Source organism: Trichechus manatus, unplaced genomic scaffold (genome assembly GCF_000243295.1).
Source record: "Trichechus manatus latirostris isolate Lorelei unplaced genomic scaffold, TriManLat1.0 scaffold00076, whole genome shotgun sequence".
Lineage (NCBI taxonomy): Eukaryota > Metazoa > Chordata > Mammalia > Sirenia > Trichechidae > Trichechus > Trichechus manatus.
In genome coordinates, this window is record NW_004444012.1 from 13,111,602 (window position 1) to 13,131,080 (window position 19,479).

At 54.0% G+C, this 19,479-nt stretch overlaps 1 protein-coding gene across 1 annotated transcript in view; it reads right to left on the bottom strand.

The window, feature by feature from the left end:
* The window catches only part of SHF (Src homology 2 domain containing F), a 31,359-nt gene that overhangs the window by 825 nt on the left and 11,055 nt on the right, over positions 1-19,479 (bottom strand). Inside the window, exons 2-7 of the mRNA XM_012556735.2 lie at positions 19,257-19,478; positions 10,171-10,312; positions 7,689-7,895; positions 6,029-6,169; positions 4,255-4,426; positions 3,988-4,107 (exon numbers count right to left, since the gene is read on the bottom strand). Of these exons, the coding sequence (XP_012412189.1) occupies positions 3,988-4,107; positions 4,255-4,426; positions 6,029-6,169; positions 7,689-7,895; positions 10,171-10,312; positions 19,257-19,478 (1,004 nt within the window). The remainder of the gene's footprint in view (positions 1-3,987; positions 4,108-4,254; positions 4,427-6,028; positions 6,170-7,688; positions 7,896-10,170; positions 10,313-19,256; position 19,479) is intronic.

A 19,479-nucleotide genomic window follows, 5' to 3' on the forward strand; every position in this document is an offset into this window, starting at 1 on the left:
GACTCACGTGGAGCCACAGACACCCTTGGCAAGAGGGTGGCTGGACAGATACGACAACTAAGCTAGTCTGGGGAGCAGTTGGGGGTCTACCTTGTGGAGGGGGGAAGGGGGTGAGCTGCTCTGGAAGCCCCCCGTCCCAAAATCTGGGCCTGCCCAGCTGCCTCCTCCTGGGGACAGCCCTTCACCCTCTTGCTATCTAGGCCTTGGGCCAAGCCCCTTCTCATCTATCCCACACTTCAGCCTGGGATGACATCATTGGTTCTCAGGCTGCAGCTCGATTCTCTCCCTCAGAGGACTTGCTCCACTGCCTCCCTCATCTGCCCACCACAATCCAAGACATCAGCGGCTGTGCCTGGCCCTGCCACACACAAGACCCTGCTGCTCAGACTCAGTGTGGGAGGCAGGACCAGCTCCTAGTCCAGGCACCATCAGCCTTAGAGAGAGGGCTTCAGGGTGGGCTACCAGGAAGGACAATGTATGTCCCAATCACCTCAGCTCAGTCTGCCAGGCCGCAGGCTGAATCTCATCCCTAGCCAAGGGGGAAGCAGGCTCGGTTGGAGGCCTGAAGCCTGAGAACTTGTCTGCTGCTGGCCAGAGCCCCCCTGGGACAAGTACAGGGCTCAGAGGCTGGTGTGGGAGGTAGGGCCTGCGAGGGGGCTGCCTCTATCCTGAGGCCCCCCCTTCAGAGGTGAGGGTGGCAAACCTCCTGCCTGGGTGCAAGGCAGCCCTGCCTGGACCCATTTGACTAGGCCCACAAGTGAGAAAGGGGGGAGGGTAGGGAGACTGAGGAGAGGAAGGGGATAGAGGAAAGGGCAGTCAGGCTCCAAACTCCATCCCTCTCCCCACAGGATGCAGTGCCCTGAAGCCTTGGTTATGTGCCCAGCAGTCTGGGGGCTCACCCTGACTTTCCTGCTCTGGGCACCAGGGGGCCCTGGGGTTGGGTGTATGTGCTGGGGCGTGGGGCCATCCATCCATCTGCAGGTCTGAGATAATGGCTGTGGCTGACGGTGACCACACAGGCCCTGGGGGAAAAGGCGCCAAGAGCCTGAGGGAAATGTGTAGTCAGAGAGGCCTGTGGGTGTAGTCAGAGAGGCCTGTGGGGGTTGGAGAGGGGAGGTAGTGAATAGTCACCCTTCCCTGTCTGCCCTATGCCAAGGCCCAGGCCCAGGGCTGTGAGCAGCAATGTGGGTCCTCTCCAGTTTGAGGAGGAAGTCCTTCCCACAGTCCAGCTGGGGGACCTACCTCTCCTGACAGCCGCACATTGTATCTTCTTGGCAAAGAGGGCAACAAGTGGCCAGTGGCCAGAGGTGGAAGCTGAGAGCCCAGCCTCTATATATATAACAGACCCCTGGGAGGGGGCTATCAGTGCTATCTGACCTCCTGGGACAAAGTCCCAAGAGTCCATTAGGACACAGCAGAGCCCTCCCCTGACCCTCAGGGGGCCAGAGTGGGACCAGCTGGACCCAGGGCCACTGGCATGGTTTTTTGAGGAAGCTGTTTAATTACCAGTGAAAGCCCTTCCATTACAGAGAGAAGAGAAACCATAAGTGTATTTCAGAGAAGCTATTTATATGCAAACGAGACTCTGGCAGACAGATGCTTGCTGATCAGCTGGGGCTGGAGGCTGTGTCCAGGCCTGCTGAGCCTCTCTCAGGCCTGCCTCCCCTTCTTACCCCTAGGCTAAAGCAGGGCCACCCACAGGCTCTGCCCCCAACCCTGGAGCCAGACCCCAGGCATCCTCCCTTGCCTTGGATGGTACCAGACTATACCACACTAGATGAGGGGTGGAGCTGGGCCACGGAACAGCACAGCGTGGTTCTCGGAGTCAGCACAGCGTGGTTCTTGGAGTCAGACTGAACTGAGTTCAAATCTTGACTTTGGCACTTTACTAGTTGGTGGCCTCGATCAAGACATGTACCTCTTTGAATCTATTTTCGGTCTATAAAAAATGGATCTATCTTGTAGGGTTGATGTGATTGACTGATCATATCAGATCACATTATGGAGGATGACTACATCATTACATAACTGCCAAACTACCACCACTCATCTGTCAGTTTGTTGTACTGTGTTGGCTTGTGTGTTGCTATGATGCTGGAAGCTATGCTGCTGATATTTTAAAAAGCATTGTGGTCACTCATGGTGGACAGGTGTCAGCAGAGCTTCCAGACTAGGACAGACCAGGAAGAAAGACCAGGCAATCTCCTTCTAAAAAAATTGACCAGTGAAAACCTTGTGAATAGCAGCGGAACAAATGGGCTCAAACATAGCAATGATTGTGAGGATGGCACAGGACCGGGCAGCATTTCGTTCTGTTGTACAGAGAGTCGCTATGAGTTGGAACCAACTTGATGGCGCCTAACAAGAATAACATCAACAATCTTGTAGGGTGATTGTGAGTTTGGAGATGGTATATATGCTGTGTGTACATAGTCGATGAATCTTAACTAGAATTTTTTTTTTCACTTTTAAGATTTTATTTTTTATTGTACTTTAGATGAAGTTTTACAGAACAAATAGTTTGTCATTAAACAGTACACATATTCTTTTATGACAATGGTTAAACTATAATTTTTTAAGCAATCTACATTCCTGAAGTTAGGTAAACCAAATTTTTGACAAATAAATTTTTCTTAAATGCTCCTTTGATTTAATAATTCACAGACTCCTAGAACATAAGTGCTGGAAGAAATTTCAGAGGTTTCCATGAACTCATTTTACAGATGAAGAAACCAAGGCCCAGAGCTGTTGTTGTGTGCTGTAGAGTTGATTCCAATTCATAGCAACTCTGTAGGACAGTAGAACTGCTCCATGGGGTTTCCTAGGCTGTAATCTTTATGGGAGCAGATTGCCAGGTCTTTTCTCCCATGGAGCAACTGGTGGGTTCGAACTGCTACCTTTCTAGCTTAACCACTGGGCCACCAGGGCTCTTTAAGGCCCGGAGAGGTTAAGTAATTTGCCTAGGGTCACATAGCTAGTTTTATCAAACCTCAGACTAGAACTCGAGTTTCTTGATTATAGTCTGGCACTTTTCCCATTATCTTTTATGAAGTTGAGTAATTATTGCCCAAATGTACCTGTTTAGCAGTCTCAAATTTCCATAGATGGGATGTTTGAAGTGGGGGGTATACCTATACTCTAATGCCCCCAGGGAATGTGGTGGGAAGTGGTGTAGAAGCCCCAGTAGTGATGGGGGTGGGTGAATATTCACACCCCACCCCACCCCCCAACTGGCCACCTCACATACTGCAGGCTCTCCCAGGCAGAACTCCTGGGTGCCAAGGGGAGGGCTGGCCATCCTGCCAGGGGAGCCTGGAAGACTGTTGCTGGCCTGTATATATTTGCTCCCAGGGAAGAAGGCTGATGGGAAGGCCCCTGCTCCCCCACCTCTTCAAGGAGGCTTTAAAGCTCAGTTGTCAGCCACTAGCACCCAGACCCTCTGACCACTTGTTCACAGTGAACAGGAAAAGCCTTTGTCCACTGCCCTGCCCTCCTTCCAGGACCCAACTCCCATCTCACCCTGTAGACTCCCGCAGGCAAAGCTGCTTGCTCATCGTCTGTGGTTCTAGAACATCTTGGACTTCCATTAATAACGATGATGAGTATAACTTATTGAGCACTTAGCACCACACTAAGTGCCTCCCATACATTATTTCATTTACTCGTTCCCTATAAGATAGACATTATTATGCCCCCATTTCATAAGTAAGGAAACCAAGGCCTAGAGACAGTAAGGGACCCCAAGGCCACAACCCTTCCAAAGCTGTAGCTCAACTGTTCCCCACAGTGGACTCTGAGTTCCTTGAGAATAGGGCTGAGTCTTAGGCCTCTTGGGATCCCCAGTGCCTAGCAGAGTCGCAAGTGTCCGCGTGAACCTTCAGGGCTCACAGGGGATAGGGCTCACCCAGCTTGGCTAGGCATGGGGAGAATAATGGAGTACCTGCCCGTCCTGCTGGTTGTCCCCCACCCGCAGCCATCCACACTCACTTGAGGGAGAGGGAGAAGTCATTCTTGCTGGTTTCACTGTTGCGCACCAGGTAGCTGGCCTCTTTGCACAGACGGAGCAGGTTCTCGGCGTCTGTGCGGCTGATGGCCCCGTGGTACCATCTGAGGATAAGAGAGAAGGTGGTGGGGGAGTCTCTGCTGGGTTCCTTGCCATCCAGGCCCGCCCCTTCTGGGTGCCCCCTGCAGGCAGGCCAGTGTCAGGAGAGGAAAGGGAGGTGAGGGAGTCCCCAGCCGGACACAGACACTCACACCTGGTTCTCCAGAGGCAGTGCTGGGTCTGTCCACTCCCCCAGGGGGCTGCTGGGCTCCATGCTTAGGGACTTGGCTGACTTAGGGTTCCCTGCAGAGAGTCGGGGAGGTAGCCGCCCCTTCTCCTCCCGTCCCGGTGACAGGCAGCTCTTCTCTGATCCTTCAAACTGGGCTGTGGGGAACATAGCAGTCATGCGCTCTGTGAACCCCACAGGTAGAGCCCTGTTGAATGGCCAGTGCCTCATCCCTATTTCCTGCCAGCATCAAAAGGAACATTCAGAAGGGCAGGGCATGCTTATGGGCCTGACTAGCTCTTGGAACATAATCCTGGTTCCATCCCAGGTGGGGATGGGGGAGCTGAGCCCTCCTGTGCCACACACGGCCTCCCAGGAGGAGGAAGGAGAGGGGAGAGGAGCAACATGAGAAACCACTTAAGCTTCTCCCTCTGCAGCAGCCAACTGCCTCCTCCTATTCCTTCCCCTCAGGGTGGCTTCGGCGCTGATAGTATTGTTTCTTTCTCCTCCTCAGAGTTCATTACCGTTCTCCAAATCACCCTGCCAAGCCATTCTGTAGAAATGGCTTATTGATCTGAGAACAATTATCCCACTTCCCTTGGTGCCATCCTGACAGGCTAATCCTGCCCAAAGACGACAGTGGGCCTGGCTCCTCCCCTCAAGGCCACTGCCCAAGGCTCCCCTCCCCGACCTGCGAAAGCCCAGCAGAGGCCGGCTCTGCCCTCCCTGACCAGGGCAGGCCTGACAGCTGAGTCTGCGCAGGGTGAGGGCTGAACTCCAGCGGCCATACAGGCACACACTCAGGTGGGGGTGGATGACCCAGTAGGTCACGTAAGCATGGGCTGACGTGTGCTTACTTACTAATCTGTAGTGAACAATTTTACATGGTTTAATCTGTGGTGAAACCCATGTGAAATTGTTCACTACAGATTAGTAAGTAAGCACAAGTCAGCCCGTGCTTACCTTGCTTACTGGGTCAGCCATCCCTGTCAGGGATTGTAACTTGCAAAGAGGCTTTGATTCTGTAGGAAGGTGCTGTGGGGTTGGGAGAGAGACAGATGCCAGCCGTACCTAGAAGCAGAAGCTTTGATGAGGTGAAAAAATGGGACATTGTTCACTACAAATGAGCCAGTAAGCAAGGTAAGCATCATGTTTACTTTGCCTATTGGATAATCAGCCCCTGCTCACAGGGGACAGAGGTCCTTTTTTTCTTTTTTTCCCCCAAAATATCTGCTCACACTCTGGCACAAACTACAAACAGGTGTGTGCACCTCTGCGTACACGCACAGACGCACAAGCACATTCTGGGCAACTGAAAGCAGAGGAAGACTTCAGTGCCTTCTTCCTCCCCATCTGGGCTCCCCTCCCCTTCTTGTGGCACTTTCAAGGCCAGAGGATCAGGGCGTCTCCTGTACCCTGAGGAGTTAGGCACTTCCTGTGCTAGCGCCACCCTCCCTTGGCAGGGTCTGCACTGCTGAAGGATCTGGTCTGGCAAAGCTCTACCCAAAGAAATGAATTTAAAGTAGAGGATTTCTGTGGCACCGTGGGAAAAATACTAGGAAGGACCCTCCCTTAGAAGAAGACACTTTCCCGCAGCACTGGGGGAGACAGGAATGTGCGCTTTGTCTCCTCCCTCTTCCTCAGGACAAGAGGGACTCTTCCTGGGTTCTCCAAACCCTGCCCCACCTCCAACCCAAGCCCACAGGGCCTGAAGGGTGAGAGGACATGTCACCCTGGCTGGAAGCCCCCACAGGACCCACCGCTGCTGTCCTCCAGGCCGGGCTCAGGGAGGGGTGAGGCTGGACCGGAGATGTCCCTGTCCCCGTCGGGCAGGGAGGGGCTGCTGTCCAGCTGTCCCACGGGCGGAGGCCAAGGTAGGTCTTTGATGACCTTAATGTCAACTGGAGCCAGTAAGAGAGAGAAAGAAGAGAGACAGACAGTGACAGAGACACACAGAGACAGAGGTTGAGACACCAAAATGCAGAGTCAGGACACAGGATAGCCTAGAAAGGAGGTGGGGCCAAGGCAGAGGCAGGGTGGCTTCAGAGGAGGAAGAGGACGCTCACAGCCTGGCCTGGAAAATGGCGGGAGGTTCAGGCAGCGAGCAGTCGACAGATGTAGGAAGGGTCTTGCTCCACCGGCCTTGTGCCCCATTTCATTTGACCTTTCACCACCTCTAGGGCCCAATGGGGCGAGGAGGAAAAGAAGGGAAACAAGCTTCCCCACCTCCTAGCACCACCCCCAGGTTCCCACAGCCTCCTGGCAGCTCCAGCCTTGCCTTCCTTTTTCCTTCTTCCTGCACCCTGGGCACTCGTGGGCAGTGAGAATGGGAGAACCCAGCCTCAGGGTGTCAGGAATTCTCGGGACTGGGGGCAGATGTTTCACTGAAATGCAACAATGCCCACCTTCCTCCCATCCTGAGCCTCGACAACAAGAAGAGTGACGCCACTGTGACGCCGCAGGACTGCTAACGAGGTTCCTAACGACGAGCACAGATTTTCCCATTAAGCAATCCAAACAGTATCGATCCTCCAAGGAGACTTCTGGAGATAAACGGCTCGTCCTCAACCGTGCGCGCTTCACAGGAAGCAAGTTAGAAAGCTGTGGTTTCCCGGTCTGGCTGCCAGGGTGGGGAGGGCTGGGTCCAGCTCCAGGATGACCCTCTTTTGCCCAAGGAGGGTGAGGTGGATGTGGGTGCAGGAATGCGGACTAATGGCATTTAACCCCTTTATGCCCTCAATGAGTCGAGGGTCCAGGAGCTGAAACTCTCTCTGTGTCCAGGCTCTTACTACCCCCCACCTGAGGCCACCAACTTGCACCTTTCTATGGCAGACTCCAGGCCAGGGGTGGACACTGGTGTGGTTGGGGCAGGGGATCTGATCCTCTTTCAGCAACCAGGGGATTTCTAAGCCTTCCCTCCCCCTACCGGTTCCTGCTCCTCAAACATCCCCCAGGGACCAGGAACCCGGCTCTGGTCCAGGCAGGCCCTACCACTGGGAGACAAAGCCCTCAAATTCAGGGCTGTTATCGATCAAGGTTACACACACAGTTGTTAAATGTAGGTACTTAACATATACCATAATTTTTATAATTTTGTTCTGGAATTTATTTTTAAATATACCCAGCCCCTCAAAAGACAGAAATGATCCAGGCTTCTTGGCCCCCAAGGGGTTGTGATGCGAGGAAAAGCCTTCATCCTTCTCCCGCACCCATTCCCTGACCCAGCACACAGTGCTGTGTCCACACTGCCGAACTCTCCACCCTCGGTGGCACAGAACTCAACCACACTTCCCCGGAGCCCAGCTCCTGGGCCTCCCCTGGTCCCTGGGCTCCACTCCTTGCATTTCCCCGAGCCTGGCTCATGGCCCTGGAAAGCTCTCAGAGGCCCAGCAGACCTGCCCTCTCCACCCAGGGACTCACCCGCGAAGGCTTTGGAAATCCGCTCCTTCTTCCACTCCCAGGGCTGGTCATACTCCTCAGGGGGCCTCTCATCATCCTCAGGCAGGCGGGACTCCCAGGACCAGGGGGGCCCCTCACCCTCTGGGGTTGCCCCCTCCTCTTCTGGCTCATAGGGTGTGTCGTACAGAGGCAGGGGCTGAGCTGATGTCTCCTTGGAGCCCCGGATCTCTGACAGGGCAAGGCAGGAGGGAGAGGAGTGAGCTCAGCCTTGGCTGCCTGGTCCTACTCCTCTGGCAGCTCTCCCCAGCAGTGAGCCAAGTCTCACTCAGAGGAGATGCCGCTGGCTCTGGGGGAGCCCAGCAGCCACACATCCTGGGTCCCTCACCCCAAAACACCTCTGGGGCTCCCAAAGGATGCGACTCAAGGGATTCAGGGACAGACAGGGACCAGAAAGACAAAAAAGGGGTGGGGGGGATTCTGTAATGCCCAGCATGGGCTGGGGTTGCTCAGTTTACACATGTAAGAAACTGAGGCAGGGTCCTGTCCTAGTCAATCTCTTCCTTGCAGCCCAGCTCCATTTATCTTCTTGTGTCCCAAATGACATCATTCCACAATCAGATTGCTGCTCAGACACTGCTGACCACCATCCCCCTGGAACTGACAAGTCATTTTCATGGACTGTCCTCCTCTCTGATCACCCCCATCTGACCTCTTTCCCTGGATCCTCTCTTGGCCTCTGTTCCCCAAGGCCAGGTCTTATTCATTTCTTCCTACCCTCGCTTCTTGAACCACTTGCTCAGTCTCATGGCACCCATTACATCTATCTTTCAAGTCATATGTTTCCCATTCCCATAAAGATATTTCCCTTTGATATCACATTGTTTCAAACCTTCCCCAAAGCTAGTGATTCTTTTTTGGGGATTGGCGACCCCAGTGAAAATCTGATAAAAGCTATGGACCTACTCCCCAGAAAAATGTGCACTCAAAATCTCACATACCATTCCAGCACATTCATGGACTTCCTAGGGATCCACACCCTGTGACCTAAGTAAGGGTGTGGATTCTACATCTGGATTTCTCCACTCTGCCAACCATAGTGTTTTCCTTGGACCTGGACTTCTTTCATTCTTCAACTCCCATCTGTTTGTTGCCAATACCTGATGACTGTCACCCTCAACTCTACATATCTAGATTACTGCTGGGGGGACCTCCATTCCACTGGCTTATGTTGCCATGGGATAATTAGAATAACACTCCTAACAGCTCTCCCTGCCCCCCACCCACCTCTTCCAAGGAGGAAGAGCAGCTTATCTGATGGGCAAGTGGGTGCCTACTCTCTCTCTCTCAGATCCACCTTCTCACAGAGAGAAAATGTTCTGGTTCTTTCTCCTCCATGGCCTGCCCCCATGCAGAGGCCTATAGCTATCCTACACTGCCCAAACCTGAGTGGGCAATTTTAATTCCGTGGCAAAGGATTAAGAAGCCCATTGTGGTTATATAGCTAAGTAATGTTCTCCAATCAACTTTATCAATAACGTTTTTATCTCCATCTGTCTGTTTCCTTAATCTTACTTCTTCATTATTTCCAGGCTTAGGAAAGGGAAAAAAGGAGTGTTAATTATTGACCTCTTTTAAAATCCGAACAATTTCTACAATAGCCTCCTTACTCATCTTTCTGATGCCCATTTTTTCCCATCCATTCCTCACACCAAAACCACAGTAATCCTCCTAAAATGTCATATTTGTCCTATTCCTCTCTTGCCCAAGAATCCATAACGGTTCCTCTCTCCCTTTTGGATTAGGTCCAAACATCTCATTCCAGTCTTCGAGGCCCTTCAACTGCACCACATGGCTCTCTCATCTTAGCTCCCATGTACACAATTAACACTATTTGCCCATGAACAATTCTCCCTCTCATCATGCCTTGGGGCCTTGGCTTAGACTGACCACCCCTGTCCTCCCCTCTGATCACTCCCATTTGACCTCTTTCCCTGGATCTTCCCTTGGCCTCTGTTTCCCAAGGCCAGGCCTTACTCATTTCTCCCGACCCTCACTCCCTGAACTATTTGCCCAGTCTTACGGCACCCATTGCATCTATATTTCCAATCATATGTTTTCAGTTTCTATAAAGATGTCCCACTTTGACATCACATTGTTTCGAACTCACCACCTTCCCCAAAGCTAATGATTCTCTTTTGGGATCACTGAACCCCAGCCCATACTGCTATCTTGCCCTTCTCGACCAAATGCTTCTATCTGACCCTTAGCAGGGTGACCTTCTCTACTGTCTCAGATCTCAGGTGCCACAAGTCACATCTCCTTCTTCAAAAAAGACTGAGTGTCTTGAAGGCAGTGGCCACCATCCCCGTCGACACAACACAAACTTTCTCCACATGTGCAAGAAGCTAGGGATCAAAAGATCAGCCTTTAGACTTGTGGGTCCCAGAGCTTGTTCTGCAGATCCCAAGCCTCAGGAAGTACTTCCCCTGACTCCTTCACTCACCAGCCATCATCTTTTGGGCTTCATAGGGTTCCATGTAGCCATCATTTTCAGGGATCTTCTCTGGGGCTCCTGAAGCTCCTGCTGGGCCTTCGCCAGTCTCTTGAACGTCAAACGGGTCCGCATAGTCTTCTAGGATTGCCAACTGTGGGAAGAGAACAAAGAGAGGGGGGCTTCAGACATCTGAGAGGTCACTCTGCTTTTCCCTAGATGCTCTGTCCACATGAGCAGGAGTCATGGGCAGGGTGCCCTACACCTGGAGTGCCGGATACCCAGGGGCAGGCTCTGAGCTTGGATGGGAACAAGCTCTGGCTCTTCTTTCGCAGGATCCCCCACCAGGCTGCCAACCAAATGCTACATCTTTCTTTTCTGTTAATTTTATGCCTCTGGGCTATCCCCTAGGCTAAATGGCCAGGATGAAGCTACTGGGATTTAGGGCCTGCCTTTATCAGGGTCCAGCTGGACAAAAGCCTACACCAGGTGGTTGAATAGAGGGAATTAATTCAGAGAACTGGTTACAAAGATGTTGGAAGAGTTCACTGAGCAAGCAGAGAATGATGAGGCAACCCAAAGATTAGACTGCTCCATGCCTACCAACGTGCTCCCAGATGCTGATCAAATAAATATTTGCTGACCATCGAAGGACACTCTCTGTGTCAGTTCTGCCAATTTACCCTCACAATGTCTCTGTCAAATGGGTATTAGTATCCCCACTTCAAGGAAATGGAGGCTTAGGGTGATTACAGAACAACATGCCCAAGACATAAGTGGAGGAATCAGGATTGGAACCCCTGCCCTTTGTGTAACATTATACTGCCACCAGTGGGCACCTTGGCTGTCTTGAGAGAGAGGATACTCTGAGATAGCCCTGAGGAAAGCCAGGACTTGGGCTCCTGGAAGACAGGGACAGAAAAGGCCTCATCTCAGTCCTCCACTTCCCATACTGCTCCTTTCCCACACAAGTGGCTCATGGCCACCTCTCCATCCCTGCTTCCAGTCAAAGCACAGCAAACCACAAGCGGCACACCCTGGAGACGAGCTCAAGGTGCTCAGGGTGTGGTGCAGCCGGGGATAATAGAGTCTTTCTCCAGGCTGGGCCCCCACTCTTCCTGGGGGCCTGGTGAGGTGGAGACAGAGCCCAGCCCACCGTGGGCTGCCGGCATCCTGGGAGCTCTGTGCCACCGGGTGGACAGGCGATGACAGGAGGTGGTTTCGGGGCCTGCGGCACAAGGAGGGGGCCACTCTTGCCTTTTTCCAAATTTCAGCCCAGGCTTTGTTTCTAGGCAGGATCAGAGCTGTGGAGCCAGCTGGGATGGAGGCTGTGGGAGTAACCGCCTTGCCCTTGATTAGAGGGTCTGGGAACCAGGGACGCACCCCCGCCCCCCGCCCCGGCATGGCAGAGATGGAAAAAAGGCATCTCCCCACTTCAGGAACCCCTTCTTCGTATTCTTTGGACCCTCAATTGCCCCTCTAGGGGTCTCTGTGGCACGTCCCAGTGGCGCCCACCATCTATTCCTTCAGTCAGTCTCTCAGCTCCCATTGTGTCCCAGTCAGGCCCCTCAGCTCCTTTCCCTCCCTGGCATCTCTGCCTGCTTCTGAGATGGCCGCTCCCCACCCTCTCCGCTGCCGCCACCACCAGAATATCCAGAACATCCACTGGCCTGGAGGCTCTTTGTCATTTTTGTCTCTGCACTCCCACAGGCACCTGGCTCACTTGTGGCACTCAAAAAATGTTTCAGCTAGATCATTCAGGAGCCCTGGTGGTGCCAATGGTTAAGTGCTCGGCTGCTTACCGAAAGGTTGATGGTTTGAACCCACCTAGCCATTCCACGGGAAAAAGACCTGGCAATCTGCTTCTGTAAAGATTACAGCCAAGAAGACCCTACGGGGCAGTTCTACTCTGTAACACATGGGGTCACCCTGAGTCGGAATCGACTTGACAGCACCCAACAACTAGATCATCCACTTATCCCCCCTTAGAGCCCTCCCTAGTCCTCCTTCTTCCAGGAAGTACAGAAAAGAAATCCACTCACCCCACCCCAAGCTGCTTCCTCCCAGGCCACCTGGCACCCACAGCCTGACCCACTTGACCAAGGGGGCTATGGAGCCAGCCTGTTGTTAATTTTGGCCGCCCAGCCTTGTACTCACACCAGGCGGCTACTCGGTCAGCAGTAACTGAATTAACTGGCATGTTATCCTTAAGCCTTGCAATGGCTCTCTAGTGCCTGGAAGAAAAGGGCCGAAGTTAAAAGGATTTAAAGGATCCCACATTCCTCTTTGGTTTCCCTCCACCACCTTGGATCACTTTGCTTCCTTCCTGAAAGCTTTACACTCTCTTTCTTACCTCACAGGCTTTCCTCTGCCGGGATCACTCTCCCCTTCCTCCCGGATTCTAATTATACTCTTTATTCAGAAAGCCTTTTCTGACTCCACTCCAGGCCTTGTTAGGTGTCTCTGTGCTGGGCTGTTATTAGTGTGGTGAATACCTGTTTTACTGTCTGTCTTCCTGCCAACTGTGAACATCCTGAGGGCAGGACCCATGTTTACTGCTAAATTCTCAGTGCCTGAAAGCCCTCAGTAAATATTTGTTAAATCAGTTCACATAAAACAGGAAGAATGGACAAAGGAAGCCCTTTCCGCTGCTCCTTCAAATGAGGGAGGAAGCATGAATCCTGGGTGGGATGGAAGACCACATAGGAGGATCAGCTTTCCAAGTGAATCTCTGTCCCCAGGAGCTGCTGGGTGAGTACAGCCGCTGGAGCCGAGGACAGCCCCACCCCCACTCCACAGAGTCCCTCTCAACAAACTTGGTCACAACTGCAAACAGCGCCCTTCCCATGGGAATCCTGGGCCTGTCCCCAGGGCCGCGACCCCTCCTAGGTCAGGATGGGCCTTCTCAGCCCCAACCTGCGCTGCCCACCAATGCTCAGGTGGCAGCTCTGTGGGCGACTCAATGGCTCCTCTGTTCCACTCCCCACCCTCTGGGCTGGGGCGACTGGAGGTGCTGCCCACGGGCTGGGTGTGGGGAGCAGTGGTAGAGACATCGGCTGGGAAGGCTGGCAGGGTGGGTGCTCGCCTTGGCTTTCAGGCCATTTGAGGAAGTAAAACTGCCCAGCAGGGGTAAGCTGTCCCTATTTGCGTCCGACACCTCTGACTTACCATGATTTGCTATTTTGCTTGTGGTCTCTCTGTCCCTCTCAATGTGTTCAGTGCCGTATCCCACGTCCACCACAGGGCCTGGCACACAGTAGGTGCTCAATGCACATTTACTGGATGCATGAAAGGCCTTCTTCTCCCCAAATGCCACCTCTGTCTGGAGTGCCATGACTCTCAGAACCTGGTTCACTCTGACAGACCTCGGAGTGGCCGAGGGCTGAAGGAGCTGGCTCTCAGGTAATTTACATTTGAATAGTGATCAAAGCCTCTTACTCAAGGGCAGAAAGGAGGAACTGGCAGCAAAGGAACTTCTGGGAAGGCACCTAAAACCAGGGCTGATATTAGGTATACCCTCTGGTGGAGCCAGAATGCTGTTGACATGCTGAAATATTTCCAAACTACTAAGTAGCTGCTGCCCAGAGTGCCCGTCCCCTGTGCCTCCTGCCAGCCAGATACCCCTCCCTCCTGTGGGCCAGCAGGGGCCTCCAGAAGGCTGCTCTGGCATATGTTCCAATTGGTCAGTGCCCCTCCCAGAGCAGCTGCCATAGTCTGAATATCCTTCCTGCCCAAGCCTCACCTCAGGTAGCCGACGGGGCCCCACCATCTGGTTCATGGCCTTCCACTCTGCAGCTGGGCCGTGAAATGCGGGGGGCGGGGAGCTGACCCACAGACCGGGCCCCAAGGAGGCGCACATGACAGGATGCAGGACGGACGTTGGTTCTGTAGGTCCTCACCCCTTTCCTCCCCTTCTTTAGTTTACACTTAACGTCTCTAAGCCTCTGTGTCGTCATCTGATAAGGCTGTGAAGCGTTCCTATGCCCGCAAAGGTTCTTAGGCCAAAGGCTGGCCCAAGTGGCATTAACTCTGTGATAATCTGCGTATTCAGGCACGAAGGCCTCAGAGTTTAGGTGCTTGCCCAGGGCACACAGCTCGTCAGCTGCAGACATCAGACTGGCCAATCAGGTCTCCTGACTCGCAGTGCCTTGACCCAGATCTTCCTAAAATTTGGGAAATGCAGCATCTTCTCTCCTCTACTGGTAAATCCAAAATACACTTTAGCATGTTAAAGGCTCTGAGAAGTCCTGCAGCAAAGAAACCAGCCCAATCTTGTTTAAGTCAGCATCTCTCCAAAGTATTTAACCATGGGAGTCCTTTTCAATAGAAAAGCTATTCACCTGTCACAGTTTGGGAAATGGCACACTATTTACCTTCCCCGAGACCAAACTTTTTGCACTCGCTGTTCCCACTTATTGGAATGCCCTTCTCCTATTTTATATGCCAGGGAAACTCCTTCACATGAAACAAATTTGTTATTAGCCTTTTCTGCTTACAAAAGTAATGCCATACTTGTAAAACATCATAGACATGTAACTGATGTCACCTCCCCTTATAAGGTGAGTCTGCGGCCACCTAGGGATTGTGTGGCAAGTGCTCGACACAAAACACACCCCTAGTTCCTTCTTTAAGAGTCTCCTCCCCATCTTTATTAGCAGATACCTAGTGAACCCCTCTTCTCTGCTGGGCACTGGTGGTGGGTGCTGGGGCCCCTGGCGTGGTGCTTACTGGACCTCAGCTCTGCTATTTACTAGCTGTGAAACGGTGCAGGCATGACTGGACATTCCTGTGCATCCGTTTTTCCATACATAACCTGGGGACAGTACTAGAATCTTCCTTCTAGACTTGTAAGGTTCAACTTGTCGAATACATGCCAGCTGCTTTAAAATAGTACCAGGCACAAGGTAGCTGCTCAGCAAATGCTAGCCGTTATATTACTAAAGATGAAAATACCAAAGTCCTGGGTCCTCTAGGAGCTCACAGTGACAGACGCCAAACAAGCTCCAAGAGAGTAAAGCCCCTCAGGTGCCGTCAAGCCCTGAGGCCTGGGCATTAGGCTCTGGAGGCACTCCCAGACCCACTACAGGCAGGGTTTGGCCACCACCTATGCTCTCACTTAATATCACATGAGTTCTGTGGTGAGGGGACCTGGGGTGAGCAGTAGGAACCCTTCTAAGCTCCAGGCCCTGGCCAGGGCTTGTCCAGGCCAACCAGCTCCTGCCATCCAGAGTCCTCAGGGTCCCAGCTGTTCCGTGCCCCCAATGGGCAGAGCACCCAGGGCTGAGGCGTCAGTGAGTCACCAGCCAAGCCAACAAGCCGCAGATGTCCTTCAGAGGGAGTGGGTGCCACAACGTGATAGAGGCAGAGCCGGGCAGAGCAGACAGGCCTGCCACATAATCCCACGGTGGCCGCAGGCCTCAGCCTTCCTCAGAGCACCAACGGCAGCACAGTGGGTCAGCCCGAGGCCGTGGGAGTGCCAGGCAAGGCTTCTCTCTGCTTAAGAGGTCTAACCAGTCTACAAAGGACCCCAGACCTGTACCCTTCCCTAGGGCTTTCTCCTCCCCTCCGTCTCCACTGGACAACTTGTGTGAGACACAGATTCCACCTCCAGCTGTGAAAGCTAGCTGAAGCAAAATTAAAGCAAACAAACTCAAAATTAAGGCAAGGACCAGGTCTTCCAAGTGGTGTGTCCCTTTCAGCGCCAAGGCCAGTGTCACCTAATTACACAGCAAACACTCAATGAACACTGGCTAAGGGAAGCTCCTGCATTGGCACCTCCTACTCACCCTCCTGACCCCAGGGTAGGTATGTCTGTGCATTTCAGCCACCCCTGAGACCATCTCCCTCACTTCACTCTTCCCACCTCTGTCTGTTCATTAGCTTCCAGATTTGGGCCTGGAGGATCCAAGTCCATGGTGATACTGAACATGAGTTACCTGTTTTTAAAAGCTGTTAAGATTTTGGGGCCTGTGAACCACTATAAGAATCTGAGAGCTGTGAGCCTCTTCCCAGCAAAATGCTCACACACCCAAAGATCTGCACACAATTTCTGGAGGTTTACAAACCTCCACTCAGAACAAGAGCCCTGGTTTCAATACGCCTAACTGTCTTATTGTCCACATCACACACACACACTTGTGCATGCGTATCTTGGCATGATGGAGGCAAAGGACACGCTGTGCAGATGGTCAAGGGAAGTCCGGAACCTCGCACCCATCCCCTCCCCTACTTAGATCAGATTTTCCCTGATTAAGGTCTGAGAAACGGGAGCAAAGCAAAGGAAGGCCCAGTTCTCTATGCCCATTGCCAGAGCGTGGCCTGGAGGCTGGACCAGGGCCCAGGCCCACGAGGGAACTCCTCCTGCAGCCAGATGGCAAGGCCCCTGCCTGCCCGTTGCAGGATGTGGCTCCTGCTGCTCCGACACCTGCCCTGCCAGGCCTGCCCAGATGGCCACCCTTGCACCCCTGCCAACTGCAGCAGTGGCTCTCAGGGTGGGCTGGCAGCCAGAGCCCTGAGTGGGGAGAAGGCTAATGGTCCTGAGCGGTCAGTGGCTGACACAGTGTAAGGGCCCCCTGGTCTTCAGGGTCCGGTCCAGGTCTCTGTTCTCTCGTCCGCCACATTCACTGGGATCCTTTCCCCTCAATCTCACTGGCTCATCATGGAAATGCTTCCACCATTTTATCAAACCTCACGACCCAGCACCTCTTAGAGGGTTCTGACCCACCACCAGGCTCCAGGAGAAGGAGAGAAGCAGGTTGGGCCAAGGTTCATCCCAGTCCCCAGTCTCCATCTCACCTCAGGAGACCCAAAAGCAACGAGCCAAGAGGACCTGCAGAGCTGAGAGGAGGGAAACAGAGGAGGGGAGAAGGCAGCTGTACTGTAGAGACACTGCTTCAGCAGGACCTCGGGGCAGAGGCAGGGGCTGGCCTCACCACCCAGGGGCAGTATCCCTGAGCGGGCTCTCCAGGCACACACCACTCAGTAGGCGCAAGGGGTGCCTGGACACACTGGACTTAGGGTAAAGGGCTCAGGCACCTTGTGTGGGCTCTTCCTAGGGGAAGATTCTGGGATCCCCTGAACTCTGCTCCTATAGGGTGGGGAGCTGCTCTCTGAATGGTGGGAGGCCCCCAGTCCTGCCCCTGGCCACCTTAAATGGCATCCCAGGTCCTTCTCATCACACCCAATAAAGAAACCAGAGATTGTGTGGCTCCTGGGAGATCCGGCTGGATTTCATTCCTGTCCTTATGCTGACAAAGGAGTCAGGCATCAGGCCACCAAGGTCTGAAGAGCCCACAGATGACAGAGCCAACCCAGGCTGAGGCATGCACGCCCTTGGTGAGGAGAGGCTGTGGGTCTCTGCAGGATCCGTGTGGGTGCAGCCTGTCCTTGGGGATCTCTGTGGGGAAATGTGCAGGGGGAGCTGTAGCTGTGGGGGTCCCTGTCCCTCAGGCTGCCCTGGCAATAGACAGTCACCATTCAGGACATATTTATGCACCTCTCTTTATGCAAGCATGTTTCGGGCACCTTGGAGACGCAGACACGGGGAGGACACGGTCCTTGTCTTGGAGGAGCCCACGGTGTGGTGGGCAGCCTGTTGGGCCATTCCAAGCTGCTACAGAGAGAAGGAGGGCCAGGGCCAGCTCAGGCCCATGTGCCAACGGGCAGTGGAAGGAGGAGGAGACTATGATGAATGGTAAGAACAAGGCCTAGCACATCCCTCCACCTAGTTCCCACCACCAACAGCACACCAAGCAGCACCCAGCAACAGGGGACAATCAGGTAGGAGAGGAGACTAAAGGGCATGTGAAGAAAGCGGAGCCTCTGAGAAATGCCCCTTTGAACCCTCTTCTGTGGGCTAAGGAGCCCAGCCCAGGATGGGCAGCCGTGCCCCATGGCAGGAACTAGGGGAAAATAACTCACATTCCTGAGGCTTCTGCTCTGACCCTGACACATTTCTCTCATCCAGGAAATGGGGCAGAGCAGCACTCGCTGGCTGAAAGCCTCAAGCCAGGAGCCAGTGAATCTGGACAGCAACTTTGCTCTCCAACCAAATAAATAATGTGCTCCCGTCTCCTGAGGAGAGAGAAGTAAGCCCCAGAGCTGATCTCCCGGGGGTGAGGGAAGATGGGCAACAAAACCGAGGCTCTCAGAGGGTCACTGCCACAGGGCTGGAGGGGCCTGGGGACAGCTATCCGCTGTCACTCTGCCAGGGAGGAATAAGGCTAGGTTGGGGGCATGTCGTGGGGGGTTGGCTTCTCGACCAGAGCCTCAGAGGCACGGTGGGGAACAATCAATGCCCTACTCTCGTCTCTACCCCAGTGCCTGCAGATTCAGAATGGACCCCGGGGGGAGGGAGACCAGGAGGAGAGGAGGCGTGAGCTTGCTGCTTAGCCCCACCTGGGCAACAGGTCCTGAGCACTGGTGTGGGGACAATGGAAGGGGTGTGGGAGTGGGCCTACCTGGCCCCAGTGGTCAGTATCCTTGGTGAAGACCTGCATACCTCCTGCCCTGGCCTCCTGAGAACTACCGCCCACCTGGTTCCAGTCCCACTGGGTGCTGTGTCCACTGGAGAACCCCAGCCTTCATCTCCTTCCGGGGCTTCAGCACCTGTAAGGATGCTCGGCTCCCTGAGTAGGAGGGAGAGGAGGGGGGGAGCTTTGTGCTGGCTTTGCCCTGGGGGGTGGGGTGTCAGAGATCAAAGGGCACAGAGCTGCTGCTCCCAGAGGGCAGAGAGGCCATAAACCAGCAGGGAGAGGGTGGGGGGCGGTACGTTCCGGTTAGAAAAAGGCTCGCTGATCCGGCTCCCGTGGAGCTGCGATGCCAACAGGAGAGGCGGGGAGGGGGAGGATCACCAGTCCTAGGGCGATGGTAGGGGACAGGGGCAGACTTTGGGACTCCAGTCCCAAATTAGTCGGTCGAGAATCTGAACAAAGGTGAGTGAAGGCTCGGAGACCCGGAGTCAGGGACTAAGCTCGTGTCCTCCAGGAGCCGTGACACCTAGCGGCCCGGCCCTGGCCAGGCCACCTTTGTCCCTCTTGCAACCCCTAGACCTCCGACTACCTCCCCTCCAGACTACCTCCGCCCTGCGCGGCACTCACCCTGTCGCTGCTAGAGGGGGGTCCGGAGATTCGCTCCTCGGGAGGGGGCGCTGGGGGTCCAGGAGTCTCGACCCGAATGAGGCGGTGGGGAGGCGAGCCGTGGCGCGGGGGTGGTGTGGGGCCGGGGGCGGCGGGAGTGGTGAGGGCGGCGGAGCCGGACGGCCCCCCGGAGTAAGGGTCTTCGAAGTCTCGCTCCCGCTGCAGCCGGTAAGCTGCCAGGATG